The sequence below is a fragment of the Archocentrus centrarchus genome, chromosome 22, assembly GCF_007364275.1.
Source record: "Archocentrus centrarchus isolate MPI-CPG fArcCen1 chromosome 22, fArcCen1, whole genome shotgun sequence".
Classification (NCBI taxonomy): Eukaryota; Metazoa; Chordata; class Actinopteri; order Cichliformes; family Cichlidae; genus Archocentrus; species Archocentrus centrarchus.
In genome coordinates, this window is record NC_044367.1 from 2,042,931 (window position 1) to 2,067,026 (window position 24,096).

General features: G+C 40.1%; 1 protein-coding gene across 2 annotated transcripts; it reads left to right on the plus strand.

Moving 5' to 3' along the window:
- Positions 1 to 809: 809 nt before the first annotated feature.
- sfxn5a (sideroflexin 5a) lies at positions 810 to 21,915 on the plus strand. Of its 2 annotated transcripts, XM_030719227.1 has the most exons (14): positions 816 to 1,014; positions 4,499 to 4,567; positions 5,450 to 5,527; positions 6,336 to 6,362; positions 8,952 to 9,006; positions 9,535 to 9,560; positions 9,679 to 9,732; positions 10,189 to 10,245; positions 10,371 to 10,436; positions 11,708 to 11,798; positions 15,982 to 16,097; positions 16,323 to 16,408; positions 19,586 to 19,703; positions 21,074 to 21,915. In XM_030719227.1, exons 1-14 carry the CDS (start codon positions 967 to 969, stop codon positions 21,149 to 21,151), a joined length of 969 nt encoding a protein of 322 aa, XP_030575087.1. In that variant the 5' UTR covers positions 816 to 966; the 3' UTR covers positions 21,152 to 21,915. The 2 variants fall into 2 exon arrangements, with proteins under 2 accessions (XP_030575088.1, XP_030575087.1); XM_030719228.1 differs by lacking the exon at positions 19,586 to 19,703 and having other exon boundaries at positions 810 to 1,014.
- Positions 21,916 to 24,096: the final 2,181 nt, after the last annotated feature.

A 24,096-nucleotide genomic window follows, 5' to 3' on the forward strand; every position in this document is an offset into this window, starting at 1 on the left:
GTCCGTCTGATATCGGTATAGTTAGATCTTCTTTACACCGTACTGCACTTTCTAATCGCTCCGTGATTTAAGCACTTGGCCTCCTTTGACATCACAACAGATAACTAGCCAATGAGCTCAAAGCATACACAAGCATCCAGACCTATCCTGTCATCTCAGTCCCGCTGTGCGATTGCAATACCAAGTGCATAGGTGACTGTAGAGACATATTACATGCGACTCGGCACATCCTCTATCATGTCTTCCATTTTAGAAGTTTTTTTTTTGTTTTTATTTTTTCAGTTCAAACTGATTGTATTTTGTCCACAACTGTGTAGCTGGTGGAATGTTCTTAAGGTAGTATGTAAGATCGGAAAGTTTACAATCCGTGATGCAATTCTGTTTCACAAATTTTGTATATTTAATAAAGAATATTTTGTGTTTCTTGCTCACCTTATGCTTGGTGGTAATTCTTTCTTTGCGTTTTTGCACAGGGCTGGCTGTAAAAGCTCTTGTAATGTTTGCACTCTGGGTTTGTTTCTGCAGACTGTTGTTTGACATTCAGGTAGTCATTAAATTACTTTTGCTTCTTTAAGTCTTAGTGTTTGGATTTCCATAGCAAGCTGCCACTGACTTCACTTCAGAACCACCACTAGGGGGCTATGTTATCCTCTGTAAACTCAAACCAGCTTTTAACTGTTGCGCTCCAAGCAAAAGCCCCTCTTTCAACACTAACATTGCTTTTTAGAAAACGGCTAAAACGATGCGTGTGCTTCTGGGAAATGTAGTCACCCTTTTATGGGGGTTAAAGCCACATCCTGTCAGAGCGCAGCAGACCGGAAAAACTACAGCTCCAATAATGCAACCTGGCCACACAGGCAGCAGGCTTGACCGAGCAGTCCTGCAGCTGCAGAAAGTTAGTTTTGGGGAAGGGGAAGCATTGAATAATCATAGAAAAGAAGCGGACTGGCGTTGATAGGAAGCAGCATGTCTGAATATCCCGCCTTCCAGTATGGCAAGTCTCGTTTCGACCAGGTACTGTTAGGTTTTATGATCCTCTGTCTGTGTTCGTAAACAGAGCTTTGCACACTGAACCAAGAGTTGCGGTAACAAAGTGTACTTTTTGGAAATAATTTGCGTGATAAACAGACCACACCCACTCACCGTCTCTGCATATCATGTGTTTGTGTGGTTACATGCGGTGTCCCGTAGGCGGATTATTAAATTCAAAGGTAATTCTGTAAATTTGTTCAGTGACTCCTCCTGGCTTTTATAGCTGTATTTCAAAGGCTGTAAGTGTAACCAACAAAGTTGGACTCTGAACGCAGCACGAGAGCAGAGGTAATTCTCTGTAAGCGTTTAATCAGCGTTCAGGCGGACAAACTGCAGGTGATGATATATCGTTAGGTCCATAAATATTCTGACAGTGGCCGTTTTTGTAAATTTCCCTCTGTACACTACCACAGTTCATGATCCACATTATCTGTCAAACATGCAGGCAATGCTGTAGCATGGGCATGTCTGCATGCTAGAGGAACTGGATCACTAGTGTTTACTGATAGAAGCAGCAGGGTGAATTCTGCAGCGTACAGGGCTGTACTCTCTGCTCACATTCAGCCAAATGCTGCAAAACCGATCAGGCAAAGCAACCCAAGAGTTTCTCAAGTCAAAGAAACCAAATCAGTCCCCTTATCTCAACACAGCAGAGCATGCTTTTCAGTTACTGAAGATAAGACTGAAGACAGAAGGACCCACAGACGAGCAGCAACCGAAGATAGTTGCAGTAAAGGTTTGGCAGATCATCTCATGGGAGGAAACAGCATTTTGTGATGCCCATGACTTCTCGACTTCAGTCATTAACTCCAAGTGATTTTGATCCAAGTATTAAAAACAGTCCTCACATTTCAAATTATATTTGTCCACTTACTTTTGAGCCTGTGTATAAAAATAGCTGTAATTCACAAGCCGTTCCTAAGCCGTTGAATTAAAGCTGAAAGTCTGCATTTCAGTACACAGAGATGAAATTACAAAAACTGTCATTAACCAGATATTTTGGACCTAACAGTACATGTTGCAGCACAGAAATACGTAAATACAAGCCGAGCGGTATTTTACAGGTATTCCACGAGATCTGTTTGTACTCCATTTTATTTTTAATATTTAAAATTTCAGCCAGTTTATTTGTTACCCTGACAGCCAGCTAAAGTGAATACACACCAGATCCGACTGTCACAATGTCTTTGCTGAGACTCTTTTAGAGAGAGGTTCATTACTTTATCATCAGTGACCTTACGGTGGCATCGGGCTTTTCTCCGCCTCAGATAAATTAGATAAATATCATAGACAGCTCTCTGTGGAGGGTTCAGTGGTTCAGCACCACAGGCTGAATGCGTGAATGTTTTTGTTAAAAAACATTCAGCTGAATCAGCAGAAAACATTTCTTCAGTGTGCCTAATAAATTGGAAGCTGCTGGCATATTCCTATAACTATCTCCTGGGTTTACTGAGAGTGGTCTGAAAAAGAGAAAATATCCAGTGAGTGGCAGTTCTCTGGGTGAAAATGACTTGTTGATGCCAGAGGAGGTCAGAGGAAAAAGCCAGAGCGCTTTGAGCTGATAGGAAGGCAACAGTAACTCAAACAGCCACTTGTTGCAGCTGGAGTATGCTGAAGAGCATCTCTGAATGCGCAACACGTCAAACGATGGAGCAGAGGGGCTGCAGCAGCAGAAGACCACACCGGGTGCCACTTGTGTCAGCAATGAACGGGAAACCGAGGCTGCAGTTTGCACTTGGACTCACCAAAATTGGACAACAGAAGACTGGAAAACCTGTTGCCTGTTCTGATGAGTCTCGATTACTGCTGCAACATTTGGATGGTAGGGCCGGAGTTTGACATAAACAGCATGAAAGCATAGATCCATCCTTCCTTGGATCAATAGTTCCTGCTGATGGTGGTGGTGTAATATTTTCTTGGCACACTTTGGGCCCCTTCATACCAAATGACCATCATCTCCTCAGCCTACCTGTTGCTGCTCTCAGTGCCCATCCTTCATGACCACAGTGTACCCATCCTCTGATGGCTGCTTCCAGCAGGACAACGTACCTCGTCACAAAGCTCACATAATCTCAAACTGGTTTCTTGGCTGTAACAGTAAGTTCACTGTACTCAAGTGGCCTCCACAATCACCAGATCTCAGTCCAATAGAGCACTTTTGTGGATAATGGATGTGCAGCTGTGTGATGCTATCGGGTCAACACGGACCAAAATCTCTGAGGAGCGTTTCCAGCTCCTTGTTAAATCTGTGCCACAAAGAGTTAAGACAGCTGTGAAGGCAAAAGGGGGTCCAACCAGTAGTAGCAAGGTGTATCGAATAATGTGTGTATGATTTAGATTCATAAGTTTTAACTTCTTTTCACATTTTACTTGGACATTCACAAAATATCATCAACCATCTTTTAATCTGTTTGTTCTGAATTCTCCAGCTTCATGTAGGTGCATCAGTAAACTTTCAGATGCTGGTTTTTTATTCTCATTTCTGTGCTGTCATAGTTTTTTTAAACCATCATTGAGATGGCTTTGATTTCTTAACATCAGCTGTATTTGTCTACGTTCGGTTGCTTTAGTCCAACCCAAAAGGTTGTGTCTTCATGAATTAGGATATGAGGCAACCGAATGATAAGATTAGGCCCCGGTTACCCTTTGAGTAAAGGTGAGATAAGTTCCCTCTTACACTACTCACCAGGATCAACTCAGACTGGTCAAATTGGAGTGGCACTGGTGAGTAATTGAATATAACAGATTTAACACCCCCCCCCCCCCCTCCCTTGCCATGTTTTTACAAACCATCCATATGCTCAGGAAGTCACGAGGCACAGCAGTGAGTCAGATACCAGATTTTCATCCAAATTAACAGTTAGTGTAATTAAACTCCAGTTAGGGAGGGATCGGCAGCTTTCGAGGCTGTGCGGCGTGCTGCTGATTTCCCTAAATTATTCCTTATGCTCGGTTATGAATAAATGATCGAAAGGTATTTCTGGCACAGTCATTATTGGAATTAATTGCAGCATGGTGTGGGTAGTTTCGGGTGTGTAAAAGATGCTGATAGGAAACAGTTTGTCACAGGCATTAATGAGGAGGCTCCACCTGGTGTATTTAAACAGCTGGCGAGCGGTAATATTGCTGTTTACTGGGTGACAGCTGGAATCTCTGTGGCTCGCGATTCACAATCCTGATTTGGCTGCATATATTTGATCAAAAAATTATTTATACACTAGCTGGAAAATTCAACTTTCTGAACTTATACATCCCAGCTCAGGTATGCCACTGATCATATGTTTAAAGCACAAACTAAAGAAGGTCACAAGTTGCATCTACAGTTTGATGTTTTGGTGTCACTTATAATGATCTTTAAATAAAAAATAATTACAGTCTAGTGCTAGAAATTGCTTTGTATATAAAATGCTAAATTTCTGAACTGTTCTTTAATTAATGTGCATTTCTGTTTCCCCTCGACTCCTAGAACACGTTTTTTGGTCGGTTCAGACACTTCCTGGATGTGATAGACCCCAGCACACTCCTCGTGACAGAGGTAGACAAACTTCTGGATTTATTACATGTTACCTCCTCTGGTCACAGGACCACAATATCTGCATACAACTTAAATTAAACTCCATCAGATGATATCTGATGGGATTATCTAGAGAAGTCAGGTTTCATTTGACCTTTAAGTGCAGTGGTTTCCTAACTGAGCTGCGTTTAGTGGAGGAGGATACAGGATAGTCTCTGTAAATGTTAGGCTGCTCTGCTCATTGTAACATTTCCACAGGACTTGGTTGTGTTGTGGTAATTTTGCTCATGGAGCCATCACAGCTCTAGTACTCTGGGTAATGAAGCTGTTAGTGGGTTCTTTGGTGACACTAATAGCAGCAGTACCTCCTGGGATGTGATGAGGTGTGGACATATGGGGCTGCTGGGAGGGGTGGAAAGTGCATATGCTTAGACACACTCACACACACACACGGCACCTTGCTGGGCCAGGCGTCGCCTCAACTTGCCCCTAATGCAGACAGTGGAACAGGGACAGGCCTGATTTACCTTTGGTCGCACGCACACATGACCTCCTGTGCATACAGTAAAAAAGTGCACACCTAACACTGCCACGCACAATTGCAGAAAAATGAACACACATACACATACAGATGGCAAGCTCATTAAAGCAAATTGGTCCTCATGACCTGGTATTTTCCTCTGTATTAGACACCACAGTAAGCTACTCATTACCTTTTAGGGAACTCATTTGTCAAATGAAAATCAGCACGGAAGTTTTAGTAAAACATAATTATCACACGTTGAGCCCTGGACTTAAATAGCAGGAGGGAAAATGCATGGCTAAGCTGACTTACAGACCCTCAGGAAAGGCTGCCCAGACTTGGTTTCACATTTTGTTGACTTTTATGTTCTGTCGCTTCAGAAACGCCTGCAGGAGTGTGTCGAGCTGCTTGAGTGTTTCAAGCGAGGAAATCTGCCCCCAGGAGTGACAGATGCTCAGGTAAAGATTCGCGAACTTGAGTTGGTAAACTCACATCAACATGAGCTTGTGAGACATCGGCATCTGAAGAAGCTGAATACCTTTCTGAAAAGCCTGTTATATGCAATCTGACATGTGTCTTCTGCCCTTGAGTGGATTATCTGTGCACTGCAGGCACTAACGGCCCTTTGTGTACATGTACGTAGATCCAAAATGGCTCCCTTAATGTCTGTGCCAGGGAAATATTTATATTTTTTAAGTATTTTGACAATTAGTATCTACACTATTGAAGCAACTTAAAATGCTAAATGATGGAGAAGTGATTTAAATAAATTATTTTTTACAGTGCTTTGTGATAACATCTCTGTGATAAGCGCCTTAGATATCTTATCGATAAGATAAAAGGTTATCAGCAGTCTGCTTTGTGCTTTTGATTATTTAACCACGCAGATGTCATCCTAAGAAATATTTAGCTTTGAAATTGATATTTTTTTTCATGTATAGTATCTGCTGATGCACTACAACATTAGAAAATGCTCAAAAAGCATTTTAATTAAAAAAAACCAAAAACAATAATTTGACCAATTTTGTACCATTAATACTTAAACTTTCAAACATTACAAAATATAATAATTGGAATTTCTGAATTTTTTGTTTTTTTTTTGTTTTAGGGTTTTTACCTTACAATATAAAGAGCCTTGAGGCGACTGTTTTAGTGCCATATAAATACATTTGAATTGAACTGAACTGAATGGAGAAACTGTACAAACACAAAACCAAATAAAGACTCTCAAGGTTCATAGTTTTTCTTATTTATTTTATTTTTCAGCTTTGGCAAGCCCAGAAAATAAAGCAGGTAAGATTGATCTGTTTTTGTTTACTTTTTCTATTGTGACATGCACATAAAATATGATCCCTGCGTTTGTCATGTCAGTATTGTGAAATACCTAAAAAAGTAACACATTCAAAGCACTTATGGTGTGACGTGTTTAAACAGCAAATATATGGAAGAGTGGACAAAAACGAGAAAATGCAACATTAGGAAAAAATGTTTTAATGTTGAAGTAACTGTATTAAAATTAGACGCTGACGCAGGCGGCTGGTTTTACCTCCAGTGTTAATTAGCTGGAAGTGCCAGCTATGAAAGGCGGCTGACAGTCGGTGAACTGCAGGTGCAGCTGGTTAAAGCAGGAGAAAATTATTTAAAGCTTTGATATTTATTTACAGACTGCCAATGTCCAGCACTGCTGGAGTTTTATATATTTAATAATTATGACTCACCTAAATAATTATTCTAATAAATTGATTACTTATTTAATGAATATATTTTTAAATGCAATGTCAGCACCATGGAATTAGATTTGTGCTTTTTTAGTATTTCTTTAATTTAGAGACTGTCTAATCCTTGTGTGTGTTGCTCCTTCTGCAATGTCAAATGTGTATTTTCATTGGAAAATAAAAATTAAAAGCCATTAAATCTGTTTTTGTTCATATTGAACTCGTCCCTAAAAAGGATCTAATCACATGCTCTAAATACGGATGAACCAAAATGATCTCCTCTCCTTTGGCACTAATTTTCCAAACCACAGAAGGGATGCAGTGGACTGTATCAGGTTTGATGTGTGTATACAGGACTTGTAAGAGAATTCTTCCAAGTAGAACTTGATACAATTTAATGTGTATTCCATAAATATGGAATAGTTGCAAAACTTTTATTGTGCGAGTCGCTCTAAGCACAAATTAATAATTATCTCTTTTTTTATGGCCATCTATTGTGAGGAGCACAATAGAACCTAATCGAAAATGATCACTTGATATATTTGAGACACAACAGTTTGCCTTAATGTTAATGGAAAGTAAGTAATGAGACCAATCTTAATCTTTGATCATTGTTTGCTGTTTGGAGCTGATCTTGTTCATCAGTTATTCCACTTATTCCACCCAAAGGAAACTTTAACCAAATGAGAAGAAAAATGGCAATTCCTTCCATTTTGTGTGTAGGATATGCAGTTCAGTCTACATTAACTATTTCACACTCTGCAGGAATGAAACCAAATTCAGCTCAAATTGGGCTCCATATAAATGTTGGAAGACTGGCTTCTGTCCAGGTTTGTTTTGGGATGAGTACATGCAATAGTTGGTGCTCTTGGAGGCTTTCAGGGTTGTGCTATTACTGACCTCTCCTTCAGCATGTTGCTTTTTTTGTTCATGTACTTCTAAGTTTGTACTCCTTGCTGAGTGTCAAAGACTAAAAACTTTGTCTTTGTGTAGTTTGTCAGATCTTTGTAGGTTCAGCTAGTCCCTAGGTTTTTCTCAATCTTGACAGGACTGGATATGTACTAGGAGGAAAACTTCTTATATTCAGATAGTGGGATACCTATCATGTCTACCTATGTGATATTTGACAAGTCAAAATTTGGCTCCATGAGCCTGAGGAAGCATTACAATGGCTTCCGTTCTTTCTCCAATCAGCAGATCTCATCACTGTTAAGGCAGTGAGACATCAGTCTGTCTGTCTACTTTGTGATAGTGTGCATAGCATACTGGCAGAATGTTGAATAGTGTCTTTGTACATATGAGAAGAATTGACATCCAATAAACCATTTAAAAGTTAAGTAGCAGAGATTGAACATTAGAAGCTCCAGTGAACCTTGAACTTCTGCAACACTCAGTAGACTTAATCTGTGCTTTAATGGTTAATTCTCTATTTCAGGGTAGTTCATTTAGCCATAAGACATAATCCATATAAAGCTATGGTTCAGCTTTACTTTGCATTTAATATTAATTAGAAAATTATAGCATGCTAACATGCTAAAAACAATGGTTGATTGAATCTGATTTATTCTACACATGCAGTTAAGGGTTAGGATTAGGTTTCTGCTGCATCCCACACTGGATAGAGACAGTGGTCTACATGGTATATGGTACTTTCAAAATGTCAACATTATCATTAAGCAATAATAAAATAAAAAAATTAATGTTAGCATTAGCATGTGTAGCTTCTTGCAAGGCACTCATACTTTAGTTTTAAAGCATCATATGTGACAACCTCTGCACTAAAATTGTTACAAACGAAGATAATACACCAGTTTTGTTGAATTACTTTTCTTATTTTGGTAAACATGTCAAACAGTACCATTTATCAAAGAAGCCGAGGTATTTTTCAAAGTTTCCCCAAGTGCCCATATTTCAGGAGTAATGTTCCTGAAATATAATTAACTGACTAACTTGATTAAACAAATAAGTAATCATTTTTTTCTCCATCTATTAAATTTTTACTATAAACCATGTTCTCAGTAGTTTCCAAGTTAATATAAATTCCAATGAACATTAATTTTTCTTCAGTTTTTTTCACAGTAAATCTCTCTTTGTAAGTCATATGAACCAAATGAATCCAAACTGATCTCATTATTGTTCGATTGTCTCCAATGTGCCCTTATTACAGGCCGTCATCCACCCCGACACAGGGGAGAAGATCTTGATGCCTTTTCGGATGTCAGGTAGAGTAGCTCAGCTCGGAGAAGTGGGATCTGAGAGCTTTTTAAGTAGTCCAACGTGGAGGCGTTCTTCACCTTAGGAACTGTCATGGCTCAACGGGGCTCTTCAGGTTGTCTCAGGCCTCGAAAAGGTCACGCTCAGCTGGGCGCTGATTAAAACCTCTCTGCTGTGGTGACAGAGAGCTTCTTGGGGTTTGTGAAGAAGCAAATGTTAGTATTTTGGTTCAGTTTGAAAGCGCCCTTTATTGTAAGATGACCTTGTAGTGGAAGTGAGAAGAAAAGGAGGAAAAGACAGAAGCAATTAACTCGTTAGGACCAACATTACACTTGTATATCAGAACAATGGGAATTATCTTCATAATCCAAAGATAGACGTAATAGAGCTATGTTTTTTTTTTTTTTTAATTGCTTCTATATTTCTACACATGGTGCTTTTTCTCCGACTCACGTTAAATGTAGTTGGAGAAAAAGCACCATAAATGATTAGGCAAAAGAATGGTGAGAGTGATAATACTAATTATCTTTTACCAGGTTTTGTCCCGTTTGGCACACCAGTGGTGAGAGTGGTTTTCCTAAATTCTATTCTTCCAAAATTATTATTTGTACCAAGGCTACAAATAATAATAGTTTATCCATGTGAGTCCTTTTATTTTTTTCTCTTTTTTTTTTTGGCAGGTTGTTGGCCTCCTCCTCCCTAACCAAACACTGGTGTCCACCGTCTTCTGGCAGGTATTTCTTGAGAATCAGATCAGGCATATTTATGCAACAATATATTACCATCTGTTATTATAAATCATTGCATCCTTCATGTGCCGCCATGTTAGCCATCTTGTTTTGCTCAAACTAATAACGACCAGTTGTAAAGTGGTGGGATGAATGGGAAATGCTGTTTTTAAATGCAATAATAAATAGAATAAATTAAGAATTAATTATAAGAAATCCTGCTGGCGTGAGACAGAGACTGCCACTGTTTAAATCATGGACCGTCATCTGTCACTGATTGTGCTCATATGCTCGATAAACCCAGTGGGTGAACCTATCACTTAAGATATGTTTTTACCAAAGTCAATAATGAACTTCTATTAACTTATTTTAAATACACAAGAGAATCGCCTTTAATGAAACAAATCCATCATTGTAGTTTGTTACATCGGCCTTCTTTTCACTTTCTCCTTTCTATTGCAGTGGTTGAACCAGAGTCACAATGCCTGTGTTAACTACTGTAACCGAAATGCCTCCAAGGTCGAGTACCTGCACGGTTTCCCAGTTGGGGCGTTACTGCACACATTACAAATGTCTTTTCTTCTCGTTGCTCACTTAAACTGCTTTTAAAATGTTATGTCTCATCCTGTTTGCTGCCACTTTAGCCAGCTCCAGCTTCCAAATTCCTGCAGGGATACCTTGGGGCAGTTACCAGTGCCGTGTCCATTGCTGTGAGTTCCACTAATTCTTCCTTTTGTGACTTGATATGACCTGATGGTTTGAGGTCATATATCGGTCAAAATGAGCTATTTTCTGGTATATTGGCGTCTGCATTTACAATGGCAGATAAATGAAAATGGAAAAGAATAAAGGTGAGAGTGTAAATGAGTAATCTGACTTGTTGTGACATTAAACCAAGATTGTTTTTAAACTACATTGTAAGGGCTAATAAGGACTCATTAATAACTACGCATAAAAATAAAAATGTTTAATGTTTTATGTGTCTGACAGAGACAAATATCGGCCAACATATTAGACTTATTGATTGCTTTCTGCACCTAAGGATCCATCAGGCCAACTGATAAGTCACTTAAATTAGCAGCATTAAATAGCAGCAGACTTTTGTCTTCTGCAGATATAAGTCACTTCACGTCCCAAAGATTGGAACAAGTGTCCAATCAAACTGTGTTTTCTTTGCAGGTTATTTATTAATAACTATTATGTACACTAAACTAAAGGTTCCACCTTGCAAACCATAAAATAGACGTTGTATTCGGGTCTTTGGTGCACAGTTTTAGCATGTAGTCTTCCACAGCATTGCCTCTTAAGCTAAATGCCAAATATCTTAAATGGTTTTGGCAGAAAAATGGCAAATATTAAATAAGGTGGATGTCAACATTAACCATGAAAAAGCAGACTTCAGAATAACCCCAGTCACTTGAACCTCTTTTCTTACCTCCATGTCATCACAGAATAAAATGTCATAGGGGCATAATACACGTTCACACACCTGCCTCACACAGCCCTTAGTGTGGACAAGGAGCTCCAACCAAGCCAATTACTGGTCCTGCTGGGTGTTCATCCGGCTGATGCCCTCAGGCTTGACAATGGCAGCAAGCACAGAAAGAAATTGCGGGGTGTCTGGAGTTTGGTACGACATCCCTGGAGGGGGGCAGGCACGCTCCAATTAAACGTCCGCTCTGGTGACGACCTCCCGCGGGGCTAGAGAGAGCTGGAGGATGAAGTGGCGTGGCGGTGTGTTATTTGAGCGCATACAGGCTTTTGAACACAGCAATCTGAAATGTTAAAATACGGCAAAGTTCCATTCATCAAATGTTTAAACACACTGCCAGTAATTTTAGTCCACGTTCTGCCAGTGAACCTGTTTCTGATGCTTTTTTATTTGAGGCTGACGGTGTCTGTTTCATTTCAAATATTCTGCGTTGGCTTTTCAAAACACACAGTGTCTGATTGTGTCATCTGTGTCTGCTTTACCCTGCAGGTTGGTTTAAATGTTTTAATCCAGAGAGCAAGCCACTTCAGCCCAACCACCAGGCTTTTGGTGCAGAGGTTCATCCCCTTCCCAGCAGTGGGTAAGTTTAAAATAAAAAAAAAAAAAAGAAAAGCTCAGTGAAACTTCTCATGGGACAGACGGGGAGTAAGCTCAGGACTTTTATATTTATAATGGACATTTAAGGAAAATGAAAGTTTGTGGCTTAGATAGTAATAATGATAATAATTTTGGAGGTTTATATATAAAAAAAAAATCAAATGGAGTTCAGTTCAGTGCCTTTGGCTAAAGGTTCAGCAGTAATTGTCATTACAATATCTAAAAACAACACAAGTAATATGTTTTCTTTTCTTTAGTCTTGATCAATTATACTTTGTTTTTAGCTGTTTTGTGATCATAATAATTCCCTGTATGAAAGCCTAATAGAGCGGTTTTGTTTCACTCTGCTCCCCTCTGTCCGCTCTCCGCTCCGCAGGCTGACAGATGTGTTGAGAGCCGGCTTTGTGTGTGCAGCCACAAAGCTGATTTTCATGCCACTCTCCCGCAAACACAATCACACCCAGGGGTATAGACCCGTGTCCCAGAATGCCCCGGGCTGCTGGCTCATAATTAAATTGTTTTCCTGCCCCCCCCCCCCTTACCATAGCGGTTCTTCTAATTAAATCAACAGGTTTCTACAGTGCAGCCTTTGCCTGGTAATTGGCTGCTTGTTAGAACTCTGCTGCCGCAAACAAATTGGATAATTACCCTTAAAGTGGCGTCTATGTCAAGGCCTCATTTACCTGATTTCTGTTTGTTCATTGTTGTTCCTGTTGTTGTTTTGGTAGGCCAATAGAAGAGGTAATTAAAAAGGCTAATTGAAGCGAATGGAAGCAAAGGGCTGTTTGAATTTTCGCCCGTTTGATTTTGTTTGCTTACTTAAGGCTAGATTTATTTGTAATAACCTAATCAAGCAGCGGCCTGTCGTTCAATTAGATTATGAAAACCTTAACTGGAGGGAAAGCCACGCTGGCAGAAATTTAGGGGGTTAATTATTTGTTGTCTTATTTGTCATTATTTGTGATATTTAGAAAGTAATTATGTAAAAAGAAAAAAATAAATCTTGGATGTATTTCTGTGAGTGTACCACTAGTTATTAGATGATGATTAAAATGTACACAAATGTAATTATTTTAAATAATTACAAATTGCAGCCAGATATTTCAGCATTTAGCGGTGCAGATTTTGCATTTATCAAGTCAATTTTGTAATTACTTTGATGCCTTTATTTATGTATTTAAGAGTTTCTGTTTAACTGCCGTGGTTGTTGGTGTTTGTTTTGTGCCAAAATCCTGTCTGTCTCTTTATTATTAATTGGTCTGGATAAAAAAAAAAAAAAAAAAATCCCTCATAGGTAAAAAGACTTATTTGCTCAGTCAATTGAATTCCCCTCACAAAGCGACCTGCCAGCCCCGCGGCCCTTAGCAAAGATAACTGAACGCTGTTGTCTTAAATTAAAAAGGCTCGGGGCACCACCACTAAACTCTCTAAAATGAGTTTGTCTTATTCCTATTAGAGTCAAGAAGAAAGGTTAATCTATATTACCATAACATTTGTGTTGATTTTGGCTGTCGTGAATAATCAGAAGGAAACAACACCGCTGTTTGTCAACCTGCCAGCCACCTTGATTTTGTTCTCTGTTGCTGATCTGACTGGTGTGTGTGTGTGTGTGTGCGTGCGTGTGTGTGTGTGTGTGTCAGCGTCTCACAGAGACACGGCTTCGGTTTTCTGAATGACACAAATGACACGGCAATAATGTCCTTCATTTTGAGGAGTGAGGAGAGTAAACAGCAGTTCAGTGTCTTCACTCGGCGGTGGTAATTGGCAGATCTGAGTTTTCTGAACATTATCAGTTCAGTTTAGTTTGATTAGAAGAGATGGTTTTCCATAGAGAACAGGAGGGGACGTAGGCAAGAGGGATTTTTTAAGTCTTGTGATCCAAATGTGTATCCCCGTGTAGTGAAACATACTGTGGATCAACGATGGGCTCCTCATCTAACATTAATAGGAATGACTGAAGCCTTGTTGTTGTACGAGCTCATTCAAATGTAACCAAAATATGCACAAATAAAAGGCAGTTGTAGATATTTAATATAATATACAAGCATATAAAGGTATAGCACCAATCTGTGTGTCAGGTTAATGCAGTTACTGTGTTACTTAATTTGAAAGTACAGTACTGTGCAAAAGTCTTAAGCCACTCCTGATTTCTTTATATTTTGCTTTGAAGGAGCCAGACTTTATTTTAAGGTGGTCTTCAACAGTAATTCTTTCTGAAGGGCTTTCAGGGCTTTTCTCTGGACATTGGCTGCTTTTTCATCTGGCACAAGACGTCAGAGTCATTTGACCCTTAGGTCACTCCATCGAATGGAGTGATTAATTTAAAATCTTAATCAACATCAGTATAGATGGAGGGGGTTATCAGAGAGGTTCAACAGTGAGTGTCTACAGTAAAATACGGTGGAGGCTCTGTCATGGTTTGCGCCAGCATCTGAGCCAGTGGTGTTGGAGATCTGCCATGAACACAGTAAAGTATCATCAGATTATGATCCACCATGCAACACCATCTGGAACAGCTTCATTTTTCAGCATGACAGTGATCCCATACACACTACCAGTGCAGTAAACACAGACCTGGATAGACACACACTCAGTGGAACACCCCCACAGCTTTACTGAAGCAGTGTGGGACCAGAGGACAGAACAAAAGGCAGAAACATCCAAAGAGGCGCTCTGGGTGCTTTCCAAGAGTCCTGGAGAAATATTCCTGAAGAAATGACAAGAAAGCCGCCTCAGAGAGTTCAGACTGTGTTAAAGGTGGTCACACCAAATATTGGCTTTCAAGCTCATTCAAACTCTGTTTCTGCCTATATATTGTATTTTCATTTGTGTTCCACATGATTTAATAAAGCCCTGCACCTATTTCCCATTTTCCTAGCAAAATATGCAGAAATGAGGAGTAATATCCAATATTCATTCACTAGTGCAATATTCAGCATCTTCATTATTATATGTATAGACTTATTTTACTTTTCTTACAATGTATATATTTTTTTACATTCTCTTATTTTCTGTATTTTAATACATTTTATTTTCTGTATATATTTTTATACATTTATTTTTTGTATATTTTATACATTGTGTCTTATTTTCTGTATATTTTTAGATTATTATATTTTTATTTTGATTTTAGAGAGTTTGACTTTCTATTGCATGGCACTAAACAGGAGTGGCCCTCCAGTCTCATTGTACATCCTGTATAATGACAGGATGTACTCATGTAATTTCAGCCTGTCCCAGCTGCCATTAATTCTTCATTAACTGGCTGCTGACAGTTAATAAAAAAGTGACTCTCAGGAAAAACAAGCTTCCTGTTTGAATGCTGTGCTACCAGCTCTGTAACCAGGTATAGCGCTGCTTTATTCTAATGCTTACATTATAACATTTTGGACAAAAACTGATTTTCACTGAAAAGTTAAAGGCTCATCAGAGTTATTATAGTTAATCGGGGCCTGTAGCAAATTTCATGTCAGTCCAGACTTTAAAATATGTTTCACAAGAAAACAAAAGGTCACGCTCATAGAAATCCAAGAGGAAAAGTCGGAGCCAGAGGGTATTCACTCTGAATTTGGTGACCGACTGACTGATATTGCCGTCCCTGGAGCCAAGATGCTTCATTATTTTTGAGCAAATATTTATTAATCACGGGACACTGAAGTGGTGTTTAGATCATGAAGTTCTTTGGTTTAAAAAAAAAAAAAAAAAAAAAGGAACTTCTGAAACCATCCATACCATTCAGAACATACAAAGTTTATCCCTCATCCTTATAGGACTTATAATAGTACTCTTGAGCAGGAAACCTTGCTTTTTACTTTTTTTCAATGGGCATCTTTTCTTGTTCTTTTAGTCCAGCCCATACTGGTACCCACAGGAATCACTTGTATCCCAAAACTTCCCATGAACAGCTACTACATGCAAATTCAACACTTGGAATAAACTCCAGGCCTTCTGCTGGCCATGAAACTGCTTTTTTCCCCCCTAATAAAAACAGCAAGCCTAGACGTCCACGGCATCTTGATTTCCTCATTCCAAATCCACTGAGGTGGTTTACAGAGCCAAAAAAAAAACAAAAAACTGTCACTGTCTAGAAATATAACTGTGTTATATTCCTAGTGGCAGTGAGACTTTTCACTTCGATCTTTAAAAATATTCTCATCTCTTCACAGCGAGTGCAAATGTCTGCAACGTGGTGCTCATGAGACACTGTGAGCTGTCAGAGGGCATCAGTGTGCTCGACAACAACGGGAACGTGGTGGGAACATCAAAAGTAGCTGCCAGGCATGTACGTTCCTTAGCTCAGAAAAGGAAATTATCTAAATTGATCATGTTGATATTGCTGTCTAGCAACAAATACATTGTACTGCTTAATGCGATGGTACATATTTTGAAGCGTTTGGGTTTTGAGTTCATTCGTCAGTATTAGTGCATTCAAACCTGCCTTGTTTCCCAGATTAAAGCAAACATATGTTTATTTTTAACATTCTTGGTTTATGTTTTCTTATGGCAGGCGCTTTTAGAGACAGCTCTGACCAGAGTAGTCATGCCCATGCCGATCCTGGTGCTTCCTCCCTTGATCATGTCTGCACTGGAAAAGTAAGAAACTCTCTTCCACATTTTCATTTAGGCAACGTGGCTGCATCCGTGCATGTTTTGGTACACCTGTTCAGCTGCTGTTTAATGCAAATATCTAATCAGCCAGTCATGTGGCAGCAATTCCAGCAGGGTAATGTGCATGTCACAAAGCTCACATAACCTCAAAACTGGTCTTTTGAATATGAAAATGAGTTCACTGCACTCAAGTGGCCTCTACTGTCACCAGATTTCAATCCAATGGAGCACCTTTGGGATTTGGAGGTTTGCATCACAGATGTGCAGCCGACAAACCTGCAGCAACTGTGTGATGCTGTCACGTCAATATGGACCAAAATCTCTGAGGATGGTTTCCAGCACCTTGTTGAATCTGTGACATGAAGAATTAAGGCAGCTCTGAAGGTGTACCTAATAAAGCTGTCTTTGTGTCCAGTGAAGACAGACAGAAAAGCCAGCAGAGGAATGTTGTAGTTCAGATGTTTTCTGATTCTTTGTCATCTGTCTGGAAATGTTTTGAATTTCTGTAGATTGGTGGTGCTGAAGCTGACCTCTTCTGCCTCTTTAAATAGTGATGTTGGTGCTTGGCACTTTAAATGCATCCCTTAATATGCATTTCCTTTTAATATGTGTAGGTTTTTTTTGTAGGAAAAGAAGACCAAACACCCAGTGTTTGCAGCAGGAAAAGCAACAAATTTAATTGAGTCGTAATGGATGGAAGCACTCTCTTTATCAATCTGTATAAACCATTTTTTTAAAAGAAGCTAATTATGCTTTTATTGCAGTAATGAAGGAGGTGAAAGTTTCATGAGTTAGAATAATTCAAGGGTGCAGCTGTCTTCTAATTAAATGACTGCAAGTTAATTATAAAGCTATCCCATTTTTTTCAAGAAAAGAATATTTCAGATCCTCTTATTATCTACTCCACTGTGGTTTAATACTGATTTGATACTCTGGAAGGCTCACCACCGCTGAGGCTCAGTGTTGTGTAATGACTGTAATGGTGTCTTAATAACAAAATGTGGATGCCCGGTGATGGATGGTGTGACTGCGCCTGTGCCGTGCCCAGGAATGCAGCCATCTCTGTAAATCCTTGACAACACTTGTCCGGACCGCTCAGAGTAGGCGGGCTCAGTCAGTGAGGCCGACTGCCCAGGTGTGTTTGGGATTCCTGGCAGCTGAATGACTGAACTGTGCGAGAGAGAAAGGAGTGGTGGAGCGAGTGTAGCTCTCCGAGGTTGACTGTGGTGGTGTTCAGCCATCCTCTACATCAGCTCGCCTTCACTGGCTCTCAATGGAGCGAGAACAAGGGGATGGAGACACGTCCGTGGGCGGCCCCTCAATGATGGATTACACTGCTGAGAACAGATACAGGGGGAGTGACTACAGGTTCTGTCCTTCATGTGCTTCAGTAGCTGTGAGGGGGGTGCAGTGTTATTCTGGCTTTTTGTTTATTTATGAATGTTCCAGGCTACATTAATCTGGGAATTAACAGGAATTTCCATTTTGTCTATGATTCCCAGGTCACCAGATTTGGGCCCAGGTTTACTGCTCCAGCATTTACATTTTTATTCAAGTGCTATTTTCTAACATGTTAACCATATAAATTATTGGATATTTTCTGCAGTTTTATGAGAGAAATTGCTTTGGTGAAATGCCAACACACGAGGGTCAAACCTGACCATCTTAAAGCTCCTTCGTACAGAAATATGATACAACAAAAATGACTAAAAAGTACACATGCTCACAATTTTTTGTAACTTTTTGAGAAGTCTGTATTACCCAATCATCTTTCAAAGCTTGACGCAGGTTTGGAAAGCTGCTTTCTGCTCTAACTGACTGACCTGTCAAAATAAATCAAACGATGGCTTGAAAGAAGCCAGTGAATGAATAAAAATAAGCAAGTGTCACAGTTTCATTTCATACAAATGCACACAAATGGAATTTGTCACAGGCAGAAAGGCTAACAATATGATGTTTGGTTATGATGGTGTCTTTTCCCCTTCCTCATTTGGTGCCTGTGTTTCACCACAGGTCAGCGGGGGATAGTCTAATAGCCAGTTTGCTCATGGTAACAGTGAGACTCAGGTCCATGTAAACAGTTAAACCTGACTAAGACCTTGACCAGAAATATGGCCACTAGCCAGGTTAGTCAGATCATGTGAGTACAGCCAGTTTTACATCAAATTATGTTTTGGTTGATTTCACCTGATTGAAAGGTTTTTAAACTTGTGTGTGTGTCCAAACCCGAAGTGCCCTTACCATTAACGTCTCACGCACCTCGCAACTTTTCTGCCATTGACTTTTCTCTTAAAAATGCAGGTTTCCACGTGTGTGTATCTGCACGTGTTTGCAGCCTAATTAAACCATGGCAGCCATATGTGTTAATGAGCTCCCTCATTAGGCAGTAGCTCTCCTCGTTAGGGGGAGAGGCGTCGCTAGTGGTGGGGAGACGGAGCGGCTCTTTCTCAAGCTCCTGCTGAGTTTCGCTGTCCTGCTCACTGAAGAGGGGATTATCCTAGTGGAGGGCGAGAGAGGAGAAATCATATTTCATCAGTTAGATTTATCGAATGTCCCGTTTTATTTAGATAGAGAAAATGGGTTTTCTTTTATTGCCGTTAATGCGCTTTTGAAACCATTTGCAGTATATTGTTAAAGGTTTTGACTGCGTAAATGGTTATTAAATGCTTTTTTAAGCTAAATATGTGGAATGACAATGAGTCAGCTGATAATGTGTTTCTCCAAATGTTTTGATCTATTCGCCTGCAGATCCACATGACTGATATCAGATCCCGACATATGACTTTCTTGCCGGGGTTTATTTGTCTTAACTGGACTGAATTATCTTCTGTGATGATTGGTGTAGAAAATTTTAAATCCACTAGAGTGCAAAAAAATGGATCAGCCACAACAATACAACAACCTGCCTAATAATGATGGAGGTCCTCTGCTGTCTGGCACCTGAGCAGAATGCTCTGTGTCTCATGGGTTGGACTCCTGCCCCATGCTGCACTGTGCTGTGTGTGAGAACCTGTTGCTTCTGCACAAGGTCTGAGTGTACCGTCTACCTTGTGGGTCTGTAGAGGATGATATCCCAAACAGTGCCAGATACAACTATGTCACTTAAGTTGTGTTTGCTGGCGTGTAAAAGTACCCACCTGTTTCTTCTCTGTGTCCTGTCAGGCTCCCTCTCCTGCAGAGACATCGGAGGCTCGTCCTGCCTGTCCACAGTCTCGTGTGTCTCGCTGCCTTCGGCCTGGCTCTGCCACTAGCCATCAGTTTGTTTCCACAGATGTCAGAGGTGCTTTATCCCCAAATTTTCTTCTCTATTAAGGAGTATTTTTTTTTTAAGTTGAATCCAATAGAACAGACTTAAGCAGTATTTAACAATGAACTTCTAAAATAGCTGCTGTGGATGTGCCTTCCATTTATTATGTTGGAGTTTCTGTGGTGTCACTCTTTTGTTCTCCTGCAGAGCGCTCCGATGCTCGTGCTACGTACTGAGATTTTGTTCGTTGCAAACAGCCAGCCCAAACGTAGAGCTGCAAATGTAAAGCTACCCTGACTCAGGCTGAATGACTGATGTTGGTGACTATTCAAACAAACAGTCGCCTTGAGGCGCTTTATATTGTAAGGTAAAGACCCTACAGTAATTACAGAGAAAACCCAACAGTCAAAACGACCCCTGTGAGCAAGCACTTGGCGACAGTGGGAAGGAAAAAGTCCCTTTTGACAGGAAGAAACCTCCAGCAGAAGCAGGCTCAGGAGCCCTCTGCTGAGACCGGCTGGGGCTGAGGGGCGGGAGATGGAGATGAGGAGATCTTCAGGATCTCCTCCTGAGGCGTAGCCCTCTGAGACTTAACCTGCTCTGTTATGATCTGCCCGGAGCCGCCATTGCCTTTATTCACCGCCACTGATGCCATCCAGGCTATCAGGCTGAGATCTAACTTTAGCCTCATTGCCTCGGTATGTGTCATCCTACTCATTAAATGGCAATGGCACGATGATGTTTTTCCACTCCATCTCTCTCTCTCTTTGTCTTCTCTCTGCCAAGTGACTTGCTGACACAAGCCAACCAGCTCTGGCTTTAAAATGTTTAGGATTTAATTACCACTTGAAATAGCTCAGACAGCCATATGGCAAAAAACTTCAGACATATGTGCCGCCAACAGTCCTGTGAAAAGCTGCCTCCAGTTCCACAGAGGGGCCTGTTTTTTTTTTTTTCCTCACAAGTCCTTTTTGCACTTTCACAAAGATAGCAGATGAAGGAAAAAAAAAAGATCTCCCCAAAAAGCAATATGAATGCCCCACTCCCTTGGACCCCCCGCCTACTCAATTTGTCCCACTTCCCCATTTCACACCTACCAAGATGTCTGATTAGGATTCTGCCTCCAACTCCGACAGCCATCTGTCTCTGGTTCAAATATTAGGTGATGCAAACCTCAAATTAGACTTTAATCTGACAAATTGGCTCTTTTTGCACATTAGCAGTAAATACAGAACATTTAAAGCCTTTAAGAATTATAGTCAGTTTCAAATCTTTAAGCAGTGGTTCATTCAGGTGATATACGGATGCATATGCAGCATACACATGTAATATTAAATATATCTGACAGTTTGTGCCAAATATTTCCATTTGCACTGCTGACCTTTTTGTCTTGTTTCCCACAGATCAGTGTAAATCAGCTGGAGCCAGAGATCGCCAGGGCAACAGATTGTAAGATTGTGACATACAATAAAGGACTTTGATCGATCAGTACCAACCAAAATGTGAAGATGGAACGCTCTGCTCTTAGTGGTACAAACCAGCCGAGGCTGCCAGGGAATTAATTGTGGTAAATTTGGCTGCTGCAGTGGCTTCAGCGCACATTTGGACAACAACAGCTGATATGAAGAATCAGCAGTAACAGTGATAAGAAAATATATATCACAACACAAGGAGACAATGCCAAATAACTGTAGCAGTCAGAAAGAGGGTAACAGCCTGGTTAGGTTGAGTAGTTAGGTTAGCTATACTCATAAGCTTGCAGTTTTTTCCACAATGAAGAGATCACTAACTAAAGATCAGTTTAAATCAGGGTGGATGGATGGATGGATAACAGGCAGATTGAAGCGGCTGGGCAGGACGTGTCTAAATCAAAGTGTAAATACTGTGAATGAAATTATGATGCCTTTTTTGCTTGTTTAATACAAAAGCTTCCGACATTTTTTGCTTTTGACCCTTAAATATGAATCAGTAACTTGCCATGTGTGTCTATGACCTGGAAGTATTTTACTCAAGGTGGGAAGAAGAAAGCTGCAAAGATGAAAGAAAATCAGAAACTTTCTGGATCTAAATGATTATTTCTGCCCTCACTTTAATTCCCGTGACTCATGTTTGGAAGCACTGATTTGTATGTATTTCTAAAATAGTTCTAATGTGAATTATCAGATAGTAAGAAAGTTGCAGTTTTGGTTCTGAGTGAAAGCTAAAACTTTATAATTAGGCAAATATTGTATAGATACAAATAAAAACACATTGTTTCCATTTAATTGTGTTTTTGATATTTATTTCACAATTTTTCTTTTCTTAGTTTTGTAACCAGAGATTTGTTTTTTCTGTCTTTGTGTATATATTCTCACTCGATTTACATAAACGTTCTTCTTAGCGTATTAAGGCCGTTTGCTATGATATGTGTGATTAGTGTGTTTGTCTGGTTGCTCGGGGAACACAGCACGGTAGGCTGCACTGCACCGTAATTCGACAAGAAGCCACATGCAGGATCAGAGACAGTTCCTGGGTGTGAGTTATGGCACACGACCAGGGTGAGATGAGTAAATGAAAACAAAACACCTTTCATAAAGACGTACATCTTTCAGTACGTTATTGGCATCGGGTTTAGTTCTGGCCTGTTAACTGTGTGTTACAAAGTGCCATAATTCAGCTTTTGAGCTACTAATTTAATCCACAGTGGATTTATGAACAACTTTTTTTTTTTTTTTTAGATTTTTTTTTGGGTGTGTGTGTGTGTGTGTGTGTGTGTGTGTATGCGGTGTCTTCAGTCGTAACTTTGTAGCTGATGGGAATATATATATGAAATTTTCCCATTTTACAAGTCAAATGTTACTGGATTTTTTAATTACAGCCTGAACAATATTGATATTTGTCGGCCTATATTGGACTGACATATCTTGTCAGTGTATATGTTGCTGAATATGTGATGACATGAGTGGCTCCACCCCCACGAGTATGTATCACAGCTGAGAAGTTTATAATGTGGATGAAGGAGTATCTTCCTGGTAAGCTGCTTATTAGTTTGTGGAATATCTGACCCCATCATTTTTCCTTTGCACCAAAATTCTAGCATACTGCATTTATTTATTTATAAATACATAAAATAAATCTATATTGGACATTATTTTTTTAGCCAACAAGTCTCTGTTTCACCATCATCTCCAGATGATGGTGGGATGGGCTCTGATTTCAGTTTTCAGCTGTAGTGTGAAGCGTATGTAACAGGGCACAGAGCAGACTTCTTCGGTAATTAGATTGTAATGTGTAATTCTGTGTGCTGCACTGCGTGACTCATCACTCAACGTGGAATTTTAAAGCCAGCGTAATTTTGTGCTTTTAGCTGAGAAAACAGAAAGCAGGTAACCAGATAATCCCAGCTGAAGCAGCTGGGATCCAGATTTCTAACACCTTTGCAGCAGAAATCAGCGGGCTCCTTCCCCCTGCCTCACGGGACTCTCCTCTGGAGAGACTCTTGTTTTTTCACGCTGCTTTCCGACTCTCATCCTAACCCTTCCCCTCTGCTGACTCAGGCGACAGGAGACACAGCGTTTAGAGAGATGAGCACGATTTTCCCTTTAATTGTTTTCCTAACAGACAACTAAGAGCTGCAGCTCGCGTTAATTGTGCTGACCTCTTAGCTAACCAACCTGCTTGCCAAGAATAGATGTAGAGCTTTTAGTGTCACGACTGAGCTACTGTACTGTTTAAAAACACAGTTGATTGTGTTTATTTAGATAATGAGAAATGCTCAGCGTCTTTTACAATGCATTTGCACCTGCAGTGAGTATAGAATATCCTGGAACTCAAAACAAAACACACACCCCCCCTTTGCACCTCCAGATGTCTGACATATTGCACCCCTTTTGTAAAAAGGTGAGACTGCTGCAGTGCTTTTTACTCTCACATCTTCCTGCCTCTTAGCTTACAAAACAAGCCATCAGGGTCAGACGTCAAGGCTCATCTCTGAAGCCTCGGGGTCATTAAGCAGAGATTCCTTCCGTTTCCTTTGACAGGTGATTACTGTGGTAGTTGGTGAAAAGGCTGCTGCACAATACCAACTACTTTCCCTCTTTTTTTCTCAGGAGTTGCACCCTCTGGATGGGAATTATTTCTGTGTCCTTCTGCTGGAGTTCAGAGGAAATACAGACTGACAGGTAACACACCTGACACCTGTGCAGCTGTCCTGCAGCATACCTGACACATCACTCTCAAGAGAGCCCACCTGAGGGGTTGTTAGATTGCGCCAGCCACCTAATATGCAATAAAAGCTTCTTAAAGTTTCACCTTTTAGGAAGCTGTTTATATTCAGCTGTAATTTACAGCGTAAAACAATAAAATCCTCAATACTCGCACCCTCCTCATCCTCACATCCACTTCATGACTTTCTCTTTCAGTTATGCTCCAGTGTTGACAGGTTTCA